This window comes from Lutra lutra, chromosome 13 (assembly GCF_902655055.1).
Source record: "Lutra lutra chromosome 13, mLutLut1.2, whole genome shotgun sequence".
Classification (NCBI taxonomy): domain Eukaryota; kingdom Metazoa; phylum Chordata; class Mammalia; order Carnivora; family Mustelidae; genus Lutra; species Lutra lutra.
The window spans coordinates 92735202-92757055 of record NC_062290.1 but is presented as its reverse complement, the minus strand read 5'-3'; the positions used below and the strand labels follow the sequence as shown (position 1 = coordinate 92757055).

Sequence of the window (21854 nt, the reverse complement as noted above, 5' to 3'; positions counted from 1 at the left end):
CCTGTAGCCGAGGAGCCTGTGGGGGCCTCCAGGTTAGGGGGAGGCCAGGGGGAGGTCAAGGCCAGCACCCAGCACATCTCTGTGCTGCCGGACAGCGCGGCACCTGTGAGCACCCGACGTGTGGCTCACGCAGGCTTGCATCCTGCCCCGGGTCGCATCCTGACTGGAAGGCTTCCGAGAGCTGGGATAGGAGGGAGAACTGGCCCAGGGGTGCTCCGGTGGGGCTTCCCTGCGTCTCACTGAGCACATGGTTTTATCAACCTCTTGCATGTAAGACTGAGGCGTTTACCACAAATACAAGTAACACAATAGGCCAAGCACCCACCGTCCGCCGTGTCACAGCACGCCTCCCGTGGCCTCCCTCCGTGTCACAGCACGCCTCCCATGGCCTCGGCCGACCGCGCCACAGGCAGAGGCAGCGTGCGCAGAGCGCATCCCAGGAACAGGGACAGTGGGACCTGCGAGGCGTGGGCTCACCCGCATCTTGTTGTTGACGAGGTCGAGGACAGCGTTGTAGGGGATCCTGTCCAGGGGAAGGCTGGCCAACCACTCCTGCAGCGTCTCCAGCAGCTTCCTGACCGGTGCCCGGCCAGGGAACAGCTGTGCAAGGAAGGACCGTACTTAAAAGACGGTTCGGGGGAGACGCCGCCCATGGCACAGCCGTCCCTGGGGACATAGGCCAGGTCGGGTCTGCCGGACACGGACCCACCAGTCTGCTGGGAGAGGTCCCAGGGCTCTCCCCTAGTACTGGGGTGGGGGGGGTCTGTCCGGAGCACAGAGTAGGGGGACGGAGGAGCCGCAGGTGGGTCCCCGGCTCTCACAGCCGCCTGTGCCTCGCCCACCAGCTCCGAGCCCCAGCCGGCAACTGCTTCACGGTGACAGACGACATGGCCACGACCTGCCTTTTGCATCAAGTGGTGGACGGCCCTGCAGCCCTTCTGGAAGCACCACGACTGGCTTACCCGCCCCGAGCTAACACACGCAGGCCCACTGCGGCACTCCATGCTCCCTCCGCCGGCCCCCTGCTGTCTGACTGCGGAACCACGTGGAAGAGACGCATCCCACAGGGGCTCTCATCCCGGAGGGTGCGCTGTGCTGTTAACGAAGCGTCTGTGCCAGCCACGCAGCCGCGGCCCCTCGTGCTCAGAGCAGCACCGGCTCTGCAACCGCCGGGCGCAGCCCTTCCCCGAGCACCTGACACGCCGCCCAGAGCTCAGAGACGGCGAGGCCCGCTGCCCCGGGGCCAGCACAGCTCCAGGCTGCAGAACCCTGTTTCCTGCGCGTGTCACAACGTGCTGCTAGCAACACGCCGGCCTCTAGCTTCCAGGTCCAGCCAAGCTTCAGAAAGAACAACGGACGGTCACCCTGACCACAGAGCTGCACGCCTGAGGCAGAGGAGGGAGGACCGCGGGGCTCTGGGCACACCTGCCTACACAACCTTTCTTCACTGGGAACACGTCACGTGACTCACTACTCCTGGGGCTGTGAGTCTGGCCTCCTTCCTTCTCTTTCCGAAGTCACGGGACACAAGTGTGCAACACACCATGGAAGTGCTGAACGGGAATTACTGTGCCAAGCCCCTTACCGCCGCGAGAGAAGCCCCTTATCTATTTTTAAGTCATCACTATGCCCAGTGTGAGGCCTGAACCCCCAACCCCAAAATCAAGAGCCGTAGAACCATCGACAGAGCCAGCCAGGTGCCCCGAGGGAAGTCCTTCCGAGCAAAGCTTCCCTCTTCGAGACAACAGGCATGACTGCGATGCCAGACACGGGGCAAAGGGCTCTGTCCTCAGGCCACTGTGACCAAGGCCTTCCCCGGCGTGAGAGCACAGAGGGGCCCCAGGCACTCCTTGGGGAAGAGGAATGACCTCTTGCTTCCCGCTGCTCTGGCCCAAGGAGAACAGCAGGCCTTGGGTTCTTGGCCCGGGAGCTAAGGGCTCCCGGCAGAAAGGTGACCCGACAGCTACAGCTCCCGACTGACGCCAACCTGCCCATGTACCCTCACCACTCCGCCCACCAGTGAAGATGGGGTGCTGCCCCCGCCCCTGCCCCCGCCCCCGGCCCACTGGACACACCCTGCACAGGGAGGGCTGCTGGGCGGCCTCCTCCTGCCCTCTGCCTGCCGAGCTTCCCTGCCCACACGTCCCCAGCCCCGCCCTGACACCTCGTCTGGTCACCCGGCAAGCAGCCACCTGGCCTCCACCACATGGCTGGGGCTCAGAACTGGCGCGTGCTGAGCAGGGGCAGGGGCAGAGCCAGCGCAGGCCCATGCCGCTGTAGACAGCAGTCCTCCAACTGAGGCCGGCTGCGCTCCCTGCCACGCCCCCGGGCGCCCTCCTGAGCCCCCCTGCAGCCCAGGTGAGATGCAGCGCACCCTGGCGAGGACGGCGACAAAGTCCTTGAGTGTCCGCAGCTCGGCCCCCGCGAGGGACTTGTGGGCGGCCAGCTCTACCCTCAGGAGGTGGTGCAGCCCCGACTCCAGGTCCGCCGTGTAGAGCTTCGCCCTGAGAGCAAATACCACGAGGCCTGCTGAGCCCCTTCGTCACCTGAACGTGCCCTCTCCCTGCGCCCGCCCCAAGGGACCCCCGCGCCCCACAGGACGACAGCGACAACTCCCCCGAAGCCGGCAGGGCTGTGTCTGAGTGAAACCCACTGCTCAGGGCTGCGCGGGCACCCGTGCACGCAGCCTCGCCCGGGCCAGCTCAGGCCGGAGGGTACCTGCCTGTCAAATTCTCTCCAAACCAGGACTTCGGGATTCTCTTCCTTGTTGGGTTTTTCAGGCAACGAAAGCAATTTTTTCCTCACATCCGGCAACGACTTCAAATAAGAGGAAAAAAACGATCGGAGGGGCTTCCCGCTGCGAGAAAGGGGGCCAGGTGTGGGCGCAGGTCAGGGCGCCTCCAGGGGCCTGGTCCCCCCCCCCCGCAGGTGTCGGAGCACGCGCCAGTCACCCAGACACCCGGGTTCCCCGAGCGAGAGGAGCCCTCCCTCCGCAACGCACAGAGCCTGCGGACCCCAGCCCACCCACGCTCTGGGCCTTCGTTGCAGACGCTGTGGGTGGCAGGGCAGGATGCTGGCAGCGCGGGCATCAGCGGGCCGGCCCCCCGACCTGGGAGGTTAAGACAGAGCCACAAATCACCGAGCTGTAGCCACGATGAGGACCAGTAACAGGTTTCCTCAGCTGTGGCTTCTGGCGTGCCCAGGGCCTCTGCCGGTACCCTGCCAGCTGCAAGTGGGGTGTCAGACAGTCAGGGCTGCGGGGACATCCGGGGACCGGGGGGCCCTCGCCCGGGTGGGGAGGAGCTCGCACTCGGACGGTATGTAAAGGTGATTCCCAAGCCCCTGAAAAGGAGCTCAGGGCTCATCAATGACATTCATGGCTCCTTCTGACTCCAATATCCGCGTCACTTCATGTGGAGAAGTGCTACCAACAGGGCTTTTAACGTAGAACAAGCATTTTTCTTCAAAATGGCATTCTGCTCAGGGACACTCTGTCGGGGATAGTTCCGGCTGCAGACGTGGCGCTGGCACCCTCTGCTGCGGGCCAGCCCCAGGGGGCTGGGCTGGGATGAGCCCACTTGCAGAGGACGGCATGAATGACCCAATCCACGGAGGTGGCCACGCCCACCCTGACTTCTGCTTCTTAAGAAGGGAAACCTACCCAAGGACCGGGGCGCATCTGAGGCTCTGGGGAGGCCGCTTCCCAGACGAGCCAGGAGCCCAGGGATGGAGGAAGCGCATCCTGGCTGGGCCGTGTCCCAGCACACTGAGATGCGCCAAGAGTGGCCAAGTCACGGCTGGCTATGTGGGCACCTCCAAGCCAGGGGCTGGGCGGGCAACCCCCAGGGCAGGCAGCCTCCTGGGGCTAGGGCAGACACCACGGGCCCCAGGACCCCATCTCACCTTCCCATCTGTGGCCCTTCCCACCCCGCTTCGGGCTGTTCACTTTCTAGTGGCACTTGGGGCGTGCAGATGGCATCCAGGCGGGTTCTGTGCTCGAAACTGTGACGAGGCGCATGGCATCTAGCCCAGAGGCGGCTCCCACACTTGGAGGGGTCCCCAGATCCTACCAGGGGTCGCAACACTCCTGAAGCCAAACGGCACTTACACATTAATTAATCCACGCGTCCCATTTGGGTAAATCAAATAACAGGAGGGAAGGGAAGAGACACCGAGTTTCTCCAGGAAGCCCTTCTCTGCGTTCAGCACTCTCTTCACCACAATGTTCTCGTATGGAAGCAGGTCTAAGATCACCTGTGGACGGAGAAAGCAACGTCACCTTCCCTGTGGGGGGCTGCATCTCAGGAAACATTACCTTCACCGATCACAAAGCAGCGTAAGCATGAAAACCATGAACAGTGTCATCTGGACGAAGCCCGTCCAGCCTTGCTTAGGCTGAAGGCACAGGGACAGGGACGGAGCAGCAAAAGGACCACAGCAGCAAAACCGTAGGAGCTGGAACAGCTTGAGAGAGGACCCCGGAGCCTGTCGGGCCACCAGTGCGATCAGGTGTGGAACCCACACCTGTCAACGCCTTTCAGCCAAAGAGTACGCGTGTCCCAAGTGGGGGCGCTGCCGGAAGTGCGCACCACGGTCTCAACACCCGGCCCCACTGCAGAGTGCCCTCCGGGAATGGACGCAGCCACCTACCCTGAGGAGCAGCCCCTGCCCGTCATCCCTGCATGCGGGAAGGGAGGGGCGCCCGAGGACACAAGTGCACAGCAGGGGGAGGCAGCCTTGGGACAGCGCGGGGGGTGCCAGGTGAGAATGCTGGTCCTGCTGCTGGTGGCTCCTCCTAGCCTGCCCGCCACCCGGGGAGTTCCGGTCAGGCACACAGATGGCGGCACGATGTCGCCGGAACTCGGAGGCACAGGCACAGTGCGGTGTTCAGACTGCTGACACTCGTAGCCTCCGCGTGAGCACGCACTGACGAGCGCGCCTGCCAGGAGCACACGGTGTCCCGCCTTCCCTCCCGGAGCTCCCGGAGGCGGCGACATGGCCAGGAGGCAGGCAGCACGGTGAGCGGAAGGAGGAGGAAGGCGCTGGGCACAAGCAGGAGAGCCCCAGCAGCCAGCCGCTCCCTCCGCCCTCTGAGGGACCTCCCATCCTCCACGCTGGAGTCTGGCACCAGGGGCAGAGGCTTCAGACCCCACGTATGGAAAGAGAACAGAAGAAAGCTCCACTGGAGAAATGACGTTTTATATCATCTTGGACCTGGTGGAAAAGTTAAGTGTCTCCAACACAGCCAAGAAAAAATTCTAATGGAGAGGTCTATGAGTAAGAAATAAAGAGCCTTGAGGGAAGAGGCAGGGCGCCCTGAAATCTGGGTCTGGGGGGGGTCCCACTTGGGCCCCCACTTCGCCGTCGAGGCCCCTTCTCACAGTGTTTTCTGCGAACCAGCCAATCCGCTGAGCGACACCACAACGTCCCAAGAATTAACGGGAGTGAGATTCGGGAAGGCCACAGGCAGGAGGAAGAGGTCATTACCGCGGGGGAACGGAATCGCGGCACGCTCACAGAGACGGGGACAGACACGGACACGGTACCTCACGGCCGACATAGGAGCCATGGCTCTCAAACAAGACGGCCACGTAATGGCCACCGAGAGTGTCCACAAGGGAAAGGACGTCGCTGGGCCTTTGAGAGAAACAAAGAGGCTTTCAGTGCTTCCGAGAGCAGCAGGCTGGCCCTCCCATGCAGCACCCACACTTAATGCAAATCCGTGTTCACGAAATTCGGCTCGAGTCCCAACACTCCCCTCTTCACGCAACTACGCACGGAATGGGGTCCAACGGTGGGCAAGCAGGTGGCCTGTCTCCATCTGTGTGGTTCTGCAGGAAATCGACCATTGTCCGCCTCACCGTCTGCAGCTCTCGGTCGGGCCCTGTGGGGAGTCATGCCACTGCCCCAGGGCCCCAGATGGCACTGCACGGACACGGGCAGGACGCACTGATGGTCGTCGACAGACCACGGTGGGGGCATAGGACAGAGCATACGGTGACTGGTGTGGAACCAAACAGGCACCAGGGGCCAATCTCACACAGGGCGTGGAGACGGAGTGTTCAGAACACGCCCGGTGACCCTGCTGGAGACCCGCCGTCCCCGGGAGCCTGACCTGGGCACTGGCTCCCGGTGGGGGGAGGGGGGTGTCCCTCATACAATTCACTAGGCAAGCACGTGGTTCATGAACTTCTCCAAATATTTTTTGAGTAAGGAGTTTACTTAAAAAGATTTCACTGTCAGATTTAACAAGGAAGGCAAAACCTGGAATAAAAAATTGTTGCCGAAACTATCACACTGCTTGAGCCGTCCGAGGACAGGTGGTCAGAGGTGCTGACGCAGACTCGCTGGCGCTGGCGTGGAGGCCCACAGACCCCGTCCCAAGGGCTCCCTGCTCTCCTGAAATCACCTTCGTTTTAACGGGTTTATGAGGCGACTCTGACAACAAAATATAAAACTTGTCCTTACCTTTAAAATTTTCTCCAGTTGTAAAGTCCTTTGTAAACGCCTTGAAATACTAAGAGAAAAAACACAGAACAAGTAATAAACAACCAGACCTGGTGTCTGTGCACATGTTTAATCTGTTTTTTTTTTTTAAGATTTTTAAAAAATTTATTTGACAGAGATCACAAGCAGGCAGAGAGGCAGACAGAGGGGGGGAAGCAGGGTCCCCGCAGAGCAGAGAGCCCGATGCGGGGCTCGATCCCAGGACCCTGAGATCATGACCTGAGCTGAAGGCAGAGGCTTAACCTGCTAAGCCCGAGGCACCCCTTGTGCAAATGTTTAATCTTGAAGCAAGAAAATGACCATCGCCTTAAAAGAGCTTGAGTTAATCTGCTCTAGCAAGTTCCCGTTAACTGAGAAGGAGCCGCTGTTTCCATGCACGCCGGCAGCCATCCGTGTTTCCAGGCAGACGCGTCGGGGCTCCGTGATGTATGCTCTGTGACCCAGCAGGGCCAGAAGCCAGGCCGCGCAGTCGGCGCTTTCCCTGACCCCCGGCACCAACATGCATCCTAGTGGCCGGCTCCGACCTTCGGGGCGGGTGACAAATGCCACAGGACATCTTGGGGCAGAAGAAAAGAAACTCTTCAAGTTAAAAACCTTCTTCGCTAGAAGAGATGCGGAAGAGGGTGAGAGCTGCGAACCGGGGGAAGAGCCTCTCCATTCTCGCGACTGGAAGAAAGGTCAGCGTCGAGAACGTGCCGGGGACGCCTGCCTATCGATCACAAAAGCTGCAAAGCCCCGAGCGCAAGGGGCACACGGACGGAGCAGCTGCGGGACACAGCACCCGTGAACAGAAGACGCGGCGGCGGTCGCGCAGGCAGGCGTTCTCAGGGCTCCGGAGCCACTGCCGAGGGTGCGGGAGCTCTCGGCAACCCTGTTCAGCATGAGACCGAAGGCCTGGGGCTCACAGCCGGCACAGCACCCTGCGTGTGCAGCTAAAACACAATAAAACTCACACAGGGAAGGTGAGGGTGAGGCCGCGAAGCTCTGGAGGAGCGTCCCTAGGGGCGGAGGCACAGCTGCCACTGAGCCCAGCCAAGGGAGCAGCAGGACAGCACCGGGCCCCAGGCCACCAGGAGCACAGGGTTTTGGGGCTGGAAGACTGAGGGCCTCCAAGCTTCCTCAGAGGCCGCATGTTTTCTGGGATATAAATACCATCCCGATGCACCCGTGCTCCCACGAGGGACTGCAGCGCGCACACACGTGCACACACAGGTGCACACGGCCCTTCGGAACCTCCTCAACAGATCTGTTTACTCTCGGTCTCCCCGTGGAAGAAAAGGGTAAAATCGGGGCGCCTGGGTGGCTCAGTCATTAAGCCTCTGCCTTCGGCTCAGGTCATATCCCAGGGTCCTGGGATCGAGCCCCACATTGGGCTCTCTGCTCAGCGGGGAGCCTGCCTCTCCCTCTCCCACTCCCCCTGTTTGGGTTCCCTCTCTCGCTGTGTCTCTCTGTCAAATAAATAAAATCTTAAAAAAAAAAAAAAAAAAGAACACAGTAAAACCTGCCTGTAGGGCCACCCGAAGGCCACCGGCCAGGGTCGCTCTGACAACCTGACCCACCATATACATGGTGCCCCAGAGGGCCCCGAGCCTGACACGGGCCACACAGGCAGGGGAGCAGGGAGGACAGACCTGACCTGGGGAGCCCACAGCGGCTCCCTAGCATGGCCATGCCCACCGGGTCTGTGGGCTGCAGACCCCACCCTCCTCTGCTACTGCTACAGCCCCCCAACAACACGTACAGCCCGAAAGGGTGGAACGCCAGGGGTGACCCTGTGCAAACGAGTTCCTGCCAAGCCCCAAGTGACACCCCCCACATGCCCGGGTGCAGGAGTTACACACGCAGTCGATCTCGTGGGCAGGTGCCCCTCGGGCGGAACGGGAGGAGGGCCAGGGTGGGAGAAGCGCCGGCCGCGGGACAGGCGGGGTGCTCACCCGGAAGGTGGGGTAGAAGTGGATGTCATAGGCTCGGCACACCTCGTAGTTCTCCTCCTCCCCGCAGTCCAGAGCAGCAACGCGGATGGCAGCAGACCAGTCTGAAAAGCAGGAGCGCGACCTTCAGTGTGGGTGTGCGCCCGCATCCACACGGCCCACCGGCCCACGCCCCACCTCAGGTCCTGGATCTAGCCCTCACGCGCCCAGAGCATTCCTGCGTCAGGCTGGAGGGGAGAACACAGCCTCTCCAGGCTGCAGGGCTCTCCCATCGAGGACAACACGGCCAACGGACTTCTGCCCAGTGTGCAAGCCGCCCCGCTCCCACCCGAGCACGGCTCTGCCGGATGGAAGCTGGCGGGTGCCGGCCTTCCCCAGGGGCCACCGAGAGCGCCCACAGGCGGAGAGGCCCGGCCGCACGTGCTTAGCGACGACACTCCCGGGCACTCGTGCAAATGAGAACCTGTGGCCGCAGTGTCTGAGCCACATTCTCTCTGGGAAGCGACTTCTACTTTCCGTGGATGCTTCCCCCAGACCCTCGAATGCTGGCGCCGGTCCTAAGAGTAGAACAGGTGCAGTTTTACACACATATTTTGCTTATCTTTAAAGATTTTCTCATGGGAATGACGCCGCATGGGACTACCACAAGGTCTCCAGCCAGGCGGCCCCCTCCCTCCAAACATGCTTCCACTCAACAGCCCCGCCACCCGGTCACAGCCAGCAGCAGCCACGGTCACCCCGAGTCTCTCTCACACACACACTCTCTCCCCCCCCCGCCTCAGGATTCAACCTCTCCTTAAGTTTCACTGGTCAGGAGGCTGTGACTGACTGTGTGTCTTTCCATCTACAGCCCTGTGCCCCACGCACTTCCTGTCGGAGACCTTGGGCCCCCCCAACATCAGGGCTGGGCTGACCGCACGTCTCTGCTTATCTCCCAGAGCCTGCGTGCACCTGCATGGAGACTCGAGTCTGAGCCTCTGGGGAGACGGCTTCCCAGCTGGCCCTGTGGGTGGGTGACCTCTGGCTCCCTCCCTTCCTCCCTTCTTACTGACAGACCGCCCTCCCCTCCCCCAAACGTGGGCGGCATGTCATCTCACCCCCCGTCAGGGACGGGCAGGACACCTGTGCACAGAGGGGCCTAGCTCACGGCAGCCCCGAGGCGCGGTGTGCACAGGGAGACGAGTGCTTGGCTTGGCCCTGCGGCCGCCAGCCTCAAAGGCGCGGCTTCCCCAGTGCCCTCCAAAAGTGAGATTCTTCTTTAAAAGATTTGATCCCGCCCCAGAGGGTGTCCCGGTTAACGCTGCCAGACACCTCCCTGCTCCTTAGGGGCAGCCCAAGGAAGGACACGGAGCGCGGCGGTCAGCACACACCGCAGCAGGACGCTCCCCAGGCGGGGCTCCCAGCGGGACCCAGGCGCTCCACGGACACTGCCCATGGGGCCACCAGGGGCGGTGGGTGGGTCCACTCCTGGTCCCCAGCAGCTAAGGGAGTGCCACGTGGGGGCTCCCGTACTGCCGGGCGTGCTGACGGGGCACCCCCGCGCTAATGCCGTCATCTGGTTAACAATCACGTCGCACAGGTCTGCCCAGGGCCTGGCTACGATCTTGAACTTCAGAGGCTGCATTGAACACAGGCCTGGGAGGAGAGAAGCTACCAGACATGACCAGATCCCGTACCACACGAGTAGTTCTGGATGTGGCCAAGTCCGTACCTTCCCAGTTTCCCAACTAAGGCACCACTTGTGCTAAACTACTCGCCTTCCTCCTCCGTCCTCATGAAGCCAGTGACCAGTGTCCACGCCGTGGGAAGACCCACCGCCGGCTTTCACCACCGAGGACCGAGTACTGTCCTGCTCATGTTGCTTCCCGAAACCAAGTCCTGTCCCGACGCCACTTCAGAGGGCTCCAGGCAAGAATCACAGAACCTTCGGGAACCACAGGTCACATCTTTCCGGAGTCTCAGATTACACGGAACTAAGGAAGGACAGTTAATACTCGCATCCAATTAGGGCAGCAGATGGCCCAGAGCGGGCAGCTCGGTGCGGTGCCAGCAGTGCCCTCCACCGCGGCGCCCCCCCATCCCACCCCCTCCACCGCGGCGGCCCCCACCTGCACACGGGGCCCTCCAGGGCGGTGGCCTCCACCTGCCACACGGTGCTCTCGTCGGCGGCCTCCATCCTGCATGCGGCCTCCTGCACGCAGCTGCCTCCGCCCTCCATACGCACCCCCACTGCCCTGTTGGGGGGCCTCCCCCAGCCTGTCATCCTCGCTCCTCTTCCCATTCATCTTGCCAAAACGCCTCCTGTCTGCCTCCTCGTCCCTGCCTCACAAGCGCAGGGTTTCACTGTTTACTGGGAATTTCCATGACACGCTGTCATTTCATGCTTAAAAAAATGAAAGCACCCACTGCCCGGAAGAGCGTGTGAGAAAATGAAGACCTGCCCCAAGGGCTAACCCTGAACGTTCGGTAGAATGGCGATGAATAATCCAGCCCGGCGCGGAAGCGGGAAAGCAGCGGAAGGAACGCACTCCTCGACGTCCGCGACCGTCTGGTTTTCGCGGTGGGACTTGGTCTGACTTCCTCGTTCTCCGAGTCTGCTTACTAAGCACGTTTCACACAAAAGCGAATGCACCCCCCCAGTCTGCAGGGGGCCGGCGGACACCGAGCCCTGTGGCTACTCGTGCTGCGCTCAGTTCCCACCTGCCGGAGTTCCCGGTGTAGAGAGGCTCCAAAGAGCACCCGATGAAACGGCCCCAGGTCATGACGCTGCACGTGACAATGATGCTGAATGGAACGGCCCCAGGTCATGACGCTGCACGTGACAATGATGCTGAATGGAACGCGACCCAACGCCACAGCAGCACCAGCCACACTGCGATAACCTTCCTGAGTCTAACAGGGCACGGAGGCAGCGGGAACACGCCGGCTTCCCCCGCGGAGGTAAGAACGCCGGTCAGCCCCCGTGGACACCCTGGTAACCCCGAAGGCAAGATCGCGTGCTGCTGTGCCCCAAGAACTAGAGGTTGTCCGGCCTCAGGCTCAGCCTGCAGCCCCAGATAAGAGGAAGGGCTGGAAATTGGCCACTGGTCCCTGAGTCCCTTTGCAGCCGCCCCCCTACCGTGACTCAGCAGTGCCATCCGGGTGCCCAGCTCTGAGCACACGCAGGATAAAGTCTGTGTCCCCGGGCAGCGGCCAGCAGCCAGGCTCCTGCACCTCCTCCAAACCGGCCGTGCTGACTGCGCTGCTCTTTTTCCAGGCTGACCTCCCGGGGGCCCCAACATCCGCCAGCTGTTCCCACCTCCTGCGCTTCATGATAAGAAAAAACATTCTGATCGAGATTGAACTGTGTGATTCTTCAAATCCTAACCTTAGCTGGAAAGGACCCTGGAGGGTTGCCTAGCCCTCAGCAAGGCATGTATGTCTGTAGGCAAGATCACTTTCTGGGTGTCCTCAGAACCTTCCAGATTCTGCACATTTCTGCCATTTCATCAGCTGGTTTGTACCCTCATCTCTTCCTCATTCATTCCTCCCCTCAAGCCACAGACAGGTCCAAGCGCACTCCTGCCCCAGGACCTTTGCACCTGCTCTTTCTTGGGGGAACACGCTTTCCTGCAACTTGTACTTGCTGCCTTATTAATCAATTTCAACACAAATGTCACCTCCACAGAAAGGCCTGCCCCGACTTTCTGCCCAGGCACAGTTAAAATGGCAAGCAGAGCTCCCCACCAGTCTTGCATCCAAAACAAAGCCAACTACACCGTATTTTACAAGCTTTCTTACCAAGCCACCACCTACCGAAGTCTGCCGGGTCAAAGAGGCGGGATGTTACAGCGGAGGGTCAGAGAGATTAAGGAATCTGCCCGGGGTTCACAATCCGCTTGGTGGCGCCACTGTCACCTGCCGTCACAGGCACGCGGAGCACACGCAACACGAGTGTGCCGACTGGCATATTCTCAAGGTTCTGCTCTCCCTTTATCCTACCAGCTCCAGACGAAGACCCTCCCTCCTTCAAATCCAGCCCGCCCCCGCCATGCGGCACATGCGTGCTCCTCTGAACCGCACATGGTCACATGTGGAACGAATCAACCACTTCCTCAACGAGCCTCTGCACTGTGTCTCCTGGAGAAACACGCAGAAAATCAGTTCTTTGGAAAGACCACTTATCCTTGTATTGCCAGCATATTTTCTACATCCCTCCACCAGACCACGGCCCTACGTGCACTGGCAGGAGCTGTATCCCCTCCACGGGGAGCCCCGCTCCGAGTCGCAGGTGCAGCCGAGCAGCCGGCGCCCTGCGCAGCGACACAGCAGAGGGGTTCCTTCCCACTCCCGGTGCCCCACAGGGCTCGCCCCGACCCCCAAGAGCCACGTTGCTCTGCAAGGGCGGCCACATCACCGCCTGCATCTCATGCAGGACTCCACAATCTAAAACGCTCTGACCCACGGCAGCCCAGCTCAGCTCTGTGCCCACGACTGTGACGTGACTTTACAGGCAAGAGAGCCGGCGCCTAGGCCCCACAGGCTAAATGAGGGGCACCCAGTGCCACCTCTCTTGCCCAGGCCTCGGGGCTGCCCCAGCCACGAGGAGCCTTCTGCCCCCGAGCTGGGCCATCCTGACTTTGAGGACAGTAACCAGGAAACTGTCGCGTGGCATCACAAAAGCGCCAGGTGGCTGATGGTCCTCACCTCCTCTGCTCCTTCCTCCCCGTGACACTTGTGACACCGTTTTCACCTGAGCATGGCTGTTCCTACTCATCCCCACGCAGGGCGAGCTGCACACGACAGGCCGATCTCGCTCTGCCAGCGCAGTGCTGACGACGTGCCACCCCAGGGACATGGGGGGCGAGAGGGGGGATTTTTCTCTGTCTGACAAAGGGGAGGCCTGCGTGCAGAAGCAGGAGACGTCGCCAAGGCAGGCTGTGTTGGCGATGGGCACCAGCAGGGCCCTGGGAGCCGTCTGGGGTGGAGGCTGCCTCTACGTGCCACACTCCACGCAGATGGCAGCCGGCTGGGACCAGGTATGGCCCCAAGAGGACCCTGATGGCTCCCAAGGAGCAAGGCCATTCTCAACCAGCCACACAGTCAGGACAGGCCCACCTCTCACCTTGCTGCGTTTCACCTCACACCGCCAACAGCCACATGACACACGTCCTTCTTCTGAGGTCACGTCCTGACATGTCCTGGCCTCTGCCCCCTTTACTAAGCTCACTCCCATCAGGCCTCCAGGTGTCCCTGGAGTGGCGTGTCCTATCCCCGTACCAGCAGGCCCGTCTGGAGCAGACAGAGGGCAGGCGGTGTCAGATGGCACCAGGATACCCATCAGGTGGACCGTGCAGCCCACATCCTGCTCTGCCTCTTATCGGGTCTGGAGAACCTGAGCAGCCTCGCGGGCACAACACAGAAGCCAGATAACACCTCCCTCCAAGGGAGGTGTGAGGACAGGTGGGCTGACAGCCCTGCGCAGGGCACGGCTGCTTGGCGTCTGCGGCTAGAATGTGTCCTGAGCACTCACCACAGCCAATGGGGTGGCAGGGGACACCGCATTCATGCAGGCCAATGGCAAACTCCCAGTGACCCTGGGAACTGCCGTCCTCATAGACGCGACTGAGCAGGGTCCCAGAGGCAGGGACGGAAGGGGAGAGGCGAGCAGGCAGCTTGGGTGGGGGGGTGGCCAGCATGGGTGGCTCCAGAGTCAGGGGCTGGGCCAGTCCTGTGAGGGTGCGGGTCTCGGGAGGGACTCACACTGCAGGGGAGGAGTGACATCACTCTGACCAGCAGCGTGGGGTCCTGGTTGCACCGAGACTGCAGACTGGTTGCCACTTCCCATCTTGGCACCCAGGAATACGGGGCAAGGTGGCCCTGCGTGGGCTCTGGCAGCTATGCTGAGCGAGGTCGGGACAGTTCCTCTTCAGGTCAGTGCCCAGCCCAGCACCGGGATTCTGGGTAGACAGTGTCCTGACCCACCCTGTACCCCTAGGCAGGTCCAATGTTCACATGTGGCCCCACAGACTCTGGACGAACTGGGCACAGGTCATTGGCCCCAGAGCAATTACCCTCTAAAGTCCCCAGGGTTAGGGCCAGGGTGTAGGGCGGCTGACCCATTGGATGTGGAGCCGGAGCCCTCCCCACAAGCCCCACCCTGCCCAGGCGGTGTGCATCCCCTCCCTACTTGCTGTCCCCACTAGGCTGTCGCAGGCACAACCTCCCAAAAGACAACGGAACGAGGTCCCTTGGTCCTGCCCTGCTCTGCCCCCTGGAAGTGGGGAGCCAGCTCTCCTCTCAGGGGCGCCGCCTGCCTTCCCAGGCGAGGAGGAGTCGGGGCTGCTGGGCTCGGGGGATGTGCAAGGTCTGGACTGCAGATGTGGCCACAGGGAAACTAGAGGTGGCCCAGACTGCAGTCACCAACTCTCGGCTTTTCAGCCTCCGAAGTCTTCCAAATTTCCCAGGCACCCAGGAGGTGGACCCTGCCTTTTGAAATAGGGCACAACTACTGATGGCTTAAAAATGAAAAAGATAAAAGAAAACCTCGGTTTCCCTGGATTTTAACCACTGCTTGTCCTCATCCCGCGGTGAAAGGGCCAGAGGTGTAGCGTCACCCACGGAGTGCAGGCGCTCGGGATGCCGACTGCTGCCCAAGCGCCCCATGGGGGCTCCGAAGAAACTTCGCGCCCAGGAGGCCCCCCCTCTGCCGCCTCTGGGAAACCAGACACTTGGTAACTTTGCCAGTGTGAGGGCTCCAGACCCTGCATCCATGCGCGGCGAGTGTCAGGGCCCAATTGCCAAACAGAGGCATGACTCGTACAAACATAGGACAAATGGGCACCCAAGGTGCTCCCAAACTGAGCGCTGAAGGAGCGGGTCAGGGGCACATGGACGGAGCACCGGGCCTGCCAGGAACTGCCGGCTCCGAGACACAGCAGGCTAATGCCCAACTGGGCAGGAAGCCCCCAACTGCTGGGTTCCTCTTTCCACTGGACAGGACTCTGTTCCTCCATCAGATGAGGTGGGTGAGTCAGAGCCCTTAACCAAGAGTGAGCACGCCGTGTCCAACACTGGAACGTCCCTTGGAAAACTAGCCCCAAGGGGAGACCGTGACACGAGGCTCGATGACATGGAGAGGACACGCCAGCCCTTTTTTTTCATAGTTCCAGGTTTCAAATAATGTTTCATAACGGCAGGATATAGAAGAAAACTAGCCCAGAGGCACCTGGGTGGCTCAGTGGGTTAAAGCCTCTGCCTTTGGCTCAGGTCATGATCTCAGGTTCCTGGGATCAAGCCCCGCACTGGGCTGCTCAGAGCGGAGCCTGCTTCCCTCTCACAGTCAGTCTGCCTCTCTGCCTACTTGTGATCTCGGTCTGTCAAATACATAAATAAACTTTAAAAAAAAAAAAAAAGAAAGAAAAGAAAACTAGCCCAGTGTGGAAAGTGGCGCAGGGCAGGGACATGGGGTAGGCCCTTGAAATACACGCGGGAAATCCCCAAGCCTGCTGTGCTCCCCAGAGGGAAGACCTCCCACTTGGTGAGCTTTGACCAAAACTCATGGATCCAAAAACACAACACTGCCTACAACACAGTCCTTCTTCCTGTCCACAAACTACAAAGGGTCAACTCCAAGACCCTGCCTGCAGCGGAAAGACAAGTGTCCCCGCCCCCGCGGTTCTTCCGCCAGAATCTGCTGCCCCAGGTCTGTCAGTGCCCCCTGGAGGCGGGGGCCAGGCTCACCCAGCCCCAGTCACTCCTGGCCCTCGGTTCTCCAGGGCCAGCCGCATTTTTAAGCCGAGACACCAGATCATATAACCGCCTACTTAAAGCTGTTCCTCCTTCCTGCGGTCCGTCCAGCCTACAAGCCTGGAGCCACAGGTCCCGCTGGCTGCCTGACCCACCGGAACCTCCCCCGGTTCGCCACCGGACAGCCGTGGTGGCCCCTTGCAGTCCTCGGATGCCCGGGGTCCTGCCCGTCTCGGGGCCGTGGCACACCGGCTGTGGTGCGCCCCTCATGTTCTGAGTGTCACATGCCACCCGACGCCTTCCCCCGCCACCTAGTGCCCACGTGATCTTCCGGTTTACTCTCCTAGGACTCATGACCTTCCATTAGCCTCATTTTGTGTTTCTGTTCACTGTCCCTTCCTCTGAGGCACAAGGCTCCACTCGGATCTGCGCTGTCTTGTTCACGGTTTCTCGCACCTACCAGGGCCACACAGAACATACTCAGGACAAGTTCCAACATGCAGGACCGACGCAGGGCAGACATCAGACTCTACTTCCGCAGGGAGCACGCGGGAGCATGGACGGGGCGAGGACAGTGCCACGGGCCAGCGCACAGAGGCTGTCGGGACACCAGTCCGCAAGCACTCCGCAGAGCTCAGCCGGCTGACCGGCCCGCCCGCCCGAACCTGCCCGCCCGAACCCGGCCGCTGAGCGGAGGGGCGGGCTGACACCTCACCAGGCCTTTGTCCATCTGGGAAAGGAAGCCTGCCCGCGCTGGGCAGGAAGGCTGACGAGGAAAGCAGCAGAGGGAGAATTTCGGTTCACGTGCTGGCAGATGGAGGCATTCATGCAAACACAAAAGAGACAGTCTATTTTATCAAGTAAAATGCAAACTATTTCAAAGGTCTAGCTTCGGGGTACTTGCCTCATTCAACTCATACCCTCCCCACCTCCTGCCTTTCCCACCTGTCTAGACCCCACCATACAAAGGACAGAAACACTCTAAACTGAATGCAAACCGCTTGGTTGACAAAATGTCAGGCCACCCCAACCAGACGGGGGGGAGGGCACCAGCTGGGAGGCCCTGCAGCCTCCAGGGGCACCCACAGGAGTCTGCAAGCCACGCTCCACTCTGCTCTCAGGCCTGCCCACTTTCGGTACCACAGGCTGAAAACCTATCTGTCAAAGACGTAACCTTCTGTGTAACAGCAAACTGAAATTTATTTCAAGTTTACTCTTCTAGTAACTCTATTCTTAACGTACAGGATTGAACCTCGTACCACTACTTGCCAAGTTCTAATAAAACGTCTTTGTAAGTCTGATTTGCAGGCAAGCATCAATCTGTCCTAGAAAACGATCACAGTATGGAGTCGTTCCCCCCTGGGGTTGGAGAGAGAGCAAGAGGAGGGCTGTCTGGAAGGCACTGGGGGGGGGTCTCCCTCCAGGTGAAGCCAGGGTGGTGGGGTTTGCACGTTCCAGCCACCGGAGGACACTCTTTCCCCCTGTGCAGGCCCTTTCCTGCTTCAACAAGGTCTTCTTGGACAGGCTCCAAGTTCAAGCTCAAGTTTAAGCTACACAGGCCTGGGTAGGGGCGCCTGGCTGGCTTAGTTGAGTGTCCGACTTGGGATCTCAGCTCGGGTCTCGATCTCAGGGTTCAAACCCTGTGCTGGGCTCCACGCTGGGCAAGGAGCTTACATTTAAAAAAAAAGAAATAAACATATGTAAGTCTGGGTAGAAATCGAGCCCACATAGTGAGCAGGCAGGTCCAGCCTGAGCCATCCAGAAGTTACTGGAGGTGGATGGAATCCGGGCACACTCTGCTCAGCGTCCTCTGGGAGCAGAGGGAGGGTCTCCGTGGCGCTCCCACCCCAGCACAGGGGTGAAATGAGCTCCACACACAGTCCTGGGCGACTGTTCCAGAGCCCGATGGGACACTGCCGTCCAGGCCGCGAGCCTCTCTCCTGGCAAACGGCTGAAGCCTCACAATGCTGGCCAGAGAGAGGAAAAGCCCCCATTACCCCCACCCTGATGACCCGGATCTCACACCTGACATCACTGAGCTTGGCAGTTCCGAGTGGTGCTCCTCTGGCCACAGGCATCACACAAGTCTGGGTCTCACAGGCGTGTCTCACTCGGGGCTAACCACAGCTACCTGGGCCAGGGGTGGGGGGCACAACAGGCTTTCCTGGGGCCATAACAGGTGGATGTCACCCCCTGCCTGCCTCCCACCTTCTGTCCACCCTCTCCAGGGTCCAGGCAGACTCCCGGAAGCCTCCTGCGGCTCCCCACCTTGCACACCTCGCAGGTGCACTGACCAGTCGCTCTTGCTGGTGTCGTCACCCCTCCCCCATCAGCCACCACCCCTACTCTCCACCCTCTCTGCTTGAATGTGGGCCCATGGGGGACACCAAGCAGTCCTAGCTCATCTCCAACAGGCCATCATGGGTGGGAAGACCAGACTGCGTGGTGAGGAGCTCAAGGGGGGCAAGCCAGAGTGGACTCTGGGCAGGAATGAGCACCTGCCTCATGGCCACCACGCAGAGGGAGCCATAGGTCTCGGAGCCTCAGAGCCTGTCACTCAGCTGTGTGACCCTAAGAGAACGACCTCCAGGCATCACCATCCAGGACATGGGTGACACCAACAACCCCTCACAGAGCAGGGAGAGGAGGTGTGCGCTGTGACTGCCCACCAAGTCTTCAGCTCCCCTTTGAGCCTTACCTAGGACTCCAGGGCTGATGCAGAAAATCTGCCTGCTTCCACAAGACGGGAGTACATGCGAGACCCACAAGAACAGAGGCTGAGGCCTCGGTGACCCTGACCCTGACGGGGACACTCTTCGGGATGACCAAGTTTCCCTAGAGCTAGTTCAGAGACCGCTCCCGGGCGGAAAGCGGTGGGTGGCAGCACCACAAGGAGCTCAGGGCTAAATGATTTCCAGGAACACAGCAGGGTTCTGTTTTGCAAAGGATTTAGAACTGACAGGCCTAAGCCAGATCCACAGAAACACTGGCGACACCCAACAGTAGACCTTTTGTTTGTTAAGCCTTCTTACAGGGAAAAACACTTATTTCAAAACCTTGAAAATGTCAGTGAAGTGTTAAACTTCAACCTCTCTTTTAGAAAAACAAAGGCCCCCCTCAGCTGTTCCTGGAACTGGGAGGAGCCCCACCCCCTGCAGACCACCCCTCCTGCGTCCTGTCCCTTAGTCCCTTTGGAGCAAATGGCAGAGGCCCCTGAGGCAGCAATGGTGGAGGGATGCAGGGGAGACAGAGCTCCCCTGACCCCAGGCAATCTCACCGGGGAGCCAAGCCTATCCCACTTTCCAGAAGCCTTGAGATGGGGCTGGAGGAGTGGTGGATGGAAAAACCTGGCTGGGTGCTCTCCATTTTAAGAGCGGTGGTGAGAGGCCCCTGTGGTGGCCCAGGGCAAGGTCTGTGTGCCCCAGGGACCGCACAGCCGAATTCACAAGTGACTGATGGGGCCAAGCGGTGACAGGGGGAGGAAATGGGGAACAATGGGCATCTGCTCCCCTGTGGGCGGCCAGGGGTGGGGAAAGGGTGCTTCTTCCCTGTGATTCCATGGGGAGTTGGCTGAAATTAGGCACAAAAAGGATCCTGTGGTAGATCAAGTGGGAAGCAAAGGCTTAGACTTAGCACGCTCCTTTCCTGAGGAATTCTTGTGTGTGGCAGACATCCACGAGGAAGAGGTCATGTGCTGTGATTCCTGGTGCTCTTGGCCATGAGCCTTACCATGCAGGTGTCTCCCGAGGCCCGGTGTCCCTGAGAACAGTGATGCTGCAGGGATCCTGCTGGGCCTGGATTGGGGCCCTCGTCTAACAAGTCCCCAGGTGACCTCTCTTTGGGGATCCCAAGTGGGCCACTCCCCAGTGCCGAGGGCTCTGCCCAGGTGTTCCTGCAGCTGTCCTCACCCTCCCTCAGACCACAGCTGCTTTTCACTTCCAGCCACATCTCCCTTCCACCACAGGCCTGACTTGGACAGCGTCCAATCCTGTTAAGATAACCGTATTCAGCTAACAGCTGAGTTAATTACCCCATTAGGTATGGATTTTTGCCACCCTCATTTCTAGAAGGAACCTTCCGTCCAAGCCCCATGGCCCCTTACACGCTGGTTCAACACAGAACAGTCTGCGATATTCGAATCCGGCTCTAGCGTTTGTTTCAAACACCCAGTGAGCGAATCAAAATACGCACAAAATAGGTGACAAATGTTTTGCCACAGACAGATACCCGCATTTGCATTTGAATTTACATGTCGCTTCTGCCACTAAAAACCAAATGACAACTGAAAAGTTCTGTTATTAAAATGCTTGTTTGTTCTCAGAGAAAAGGCTTTAAGAGAACCTTTAAGGGGCAGTCTGTCCACCTCCTTAGCCTCTGACCTCGGGTCCAAACGCTGGCGGCTAAAGCCTTCAGAATCAAGAATCCCAACACGCAGGGACGCCCGGAGCCAGGCGGTTGGGCGCCTGCCTTTGGTTTGGGTCCTGATCTCAGGGTCCTGGGATCGAGCCGCGCATGCTCAGGCTCTCTGCTCATCGGGGAGCCTGCTTCTCCTTATCTGTCTGTCCGCCTCTCTGCCTGCTTGTGTTCTCTGTCAAATGAGTGAATAAAATCTGTACCAAAAAAAAAAAAAAAAAAGGCTCCCAACACTCCAAAGTAAGAGGAGAACACATTTTAAAGATAATCATTTGCTGGGGCGCCTGGGTGGCTCAGTGGGTTAAGCCTCTGCCTTCGATTTGGGTCATGATCTCAGGTCCTGGGATGGAGCCCCACTTCGGGCTCTCTGCTCAGCAGGGAGCCTTCCTCCCTCCCTCTCTCTCTGCCTGCCTACGTGTGATCTGTCTCTGTCAAATAAACAAATAAAATCTTAAAATAAAACAAACAGATAATCATTTACGATTTTGCACAAAAATCTTATTTAGGCTTTTAAGAAGTGTATGAGTCTGTCCCGTGATGGAGAAAAAAATCACAGCAGAGGAAGACGTCAGACCCAGAAACAAAAGCGCAGAGGAAAGTGCAGCAATTTGCTCGGCTCCTGCCCACGGAAACGCGTAATTAGAGGTTAGCGAGCGCCAGCTGGACCGCGGCCGGCCCTCCCGGTGCGGAGGGCAGCTCCGACTCCCGGGCCAGGGAACTCCACCTCAAAGCTCTGCCAGCTGGCGGGCGGGTGCAGCGGACGCCCCCCACCGCGCCCCAGCTGAGCCGTGCGGGGCCGGCGAGGAGCCCCGGGCCCGGCCCCCGGCGGGGGGCGAGACCGTGCGGTCCGGGGCCGGTGTGGGCGGCCCCCGCAGGCGTCCGGCGCATCCGGAGGGCTCCGAGCACCAGCCGTACGCGCCGCCGGCGGGAGAGGGTTCAAGGGCGCGCCTCACCTCGCACGTCCCCGGCCAGGGCCCGCCAGGTGGGCGCGTAGCCGATGCAGTGGCCGCACCACGAGGAGTAGAACTGCACGAGCCACGCGGCCGAGCTGTTGGCCGTGGCCCCGCGCACGCTGCCGCTGTCCAGCACCCACACGGCGTCCTCGCCCGCGCGGTACAGCCGCGCCGCGCCGCCCGTCCCGGGGCCCGCCGCCGCCGCCGCCAGCAGCACGAGCAGCGGGGGCAACCGCCGGGTTCGGGCCGCCGCCGGGGCTCCCAAGCTGCGGGCCGTCCCCGCCGCCGCCTCGGCCGCCTCGGCCGCCGCCATGTTGGGAGT

At 60.4% G+C, this 21854-nt stretch overlaps 1 protein-coding gene across 2 annotated transcripts in view; it reads right to left on the bottom strand.

Annotated features, from left to right (window-relative positions):
• Nucleotides 1-21854, bottom strand: part of QSOX2 (quiescin sulfhydryl oxidase 2) — a 45198-nt gene extending 23344 nt beyond the window's left edge. For both annotated transcript variants that reach the window (XR_007122140.1, XM_047698809.1), the window contains exons 1-10: nt 21533-21854; nt 8442-8542; nt 6469-6517; nt 5951-6004; nt 5779-5884; nt 5547-5637; nt 4109-4254; nt 2723-2857; nt 2375-2504; nt 478-600 (exon numbers count right to left, since the gene is read on the bottom strand). Coding sequence is in view for 1 of the 2 variants with exons in the window: in XM_047698809.1 (XP_047554765.1) it covers nt 478-600; nt 2375-2504; nt 2723-2857; nt 4109-4254; nt 5547-5637; nt 5779-5884; nt 5951-6004; nt 6469-6517; nt 8442-8542; nt 21533-21845 (1248 nt within the window). In the remaining variant the exon portion in view is untranslated. The remainder of the gene's footprint in view (nt 1-477; nt 601-2374; nt 2505-2722; nt 2858-4108; nt 4255-5546; nt 5638-5778; nt 5885-5950; nt 6005-6468; nt 6518-8441; nt 8543-21532) is intronic.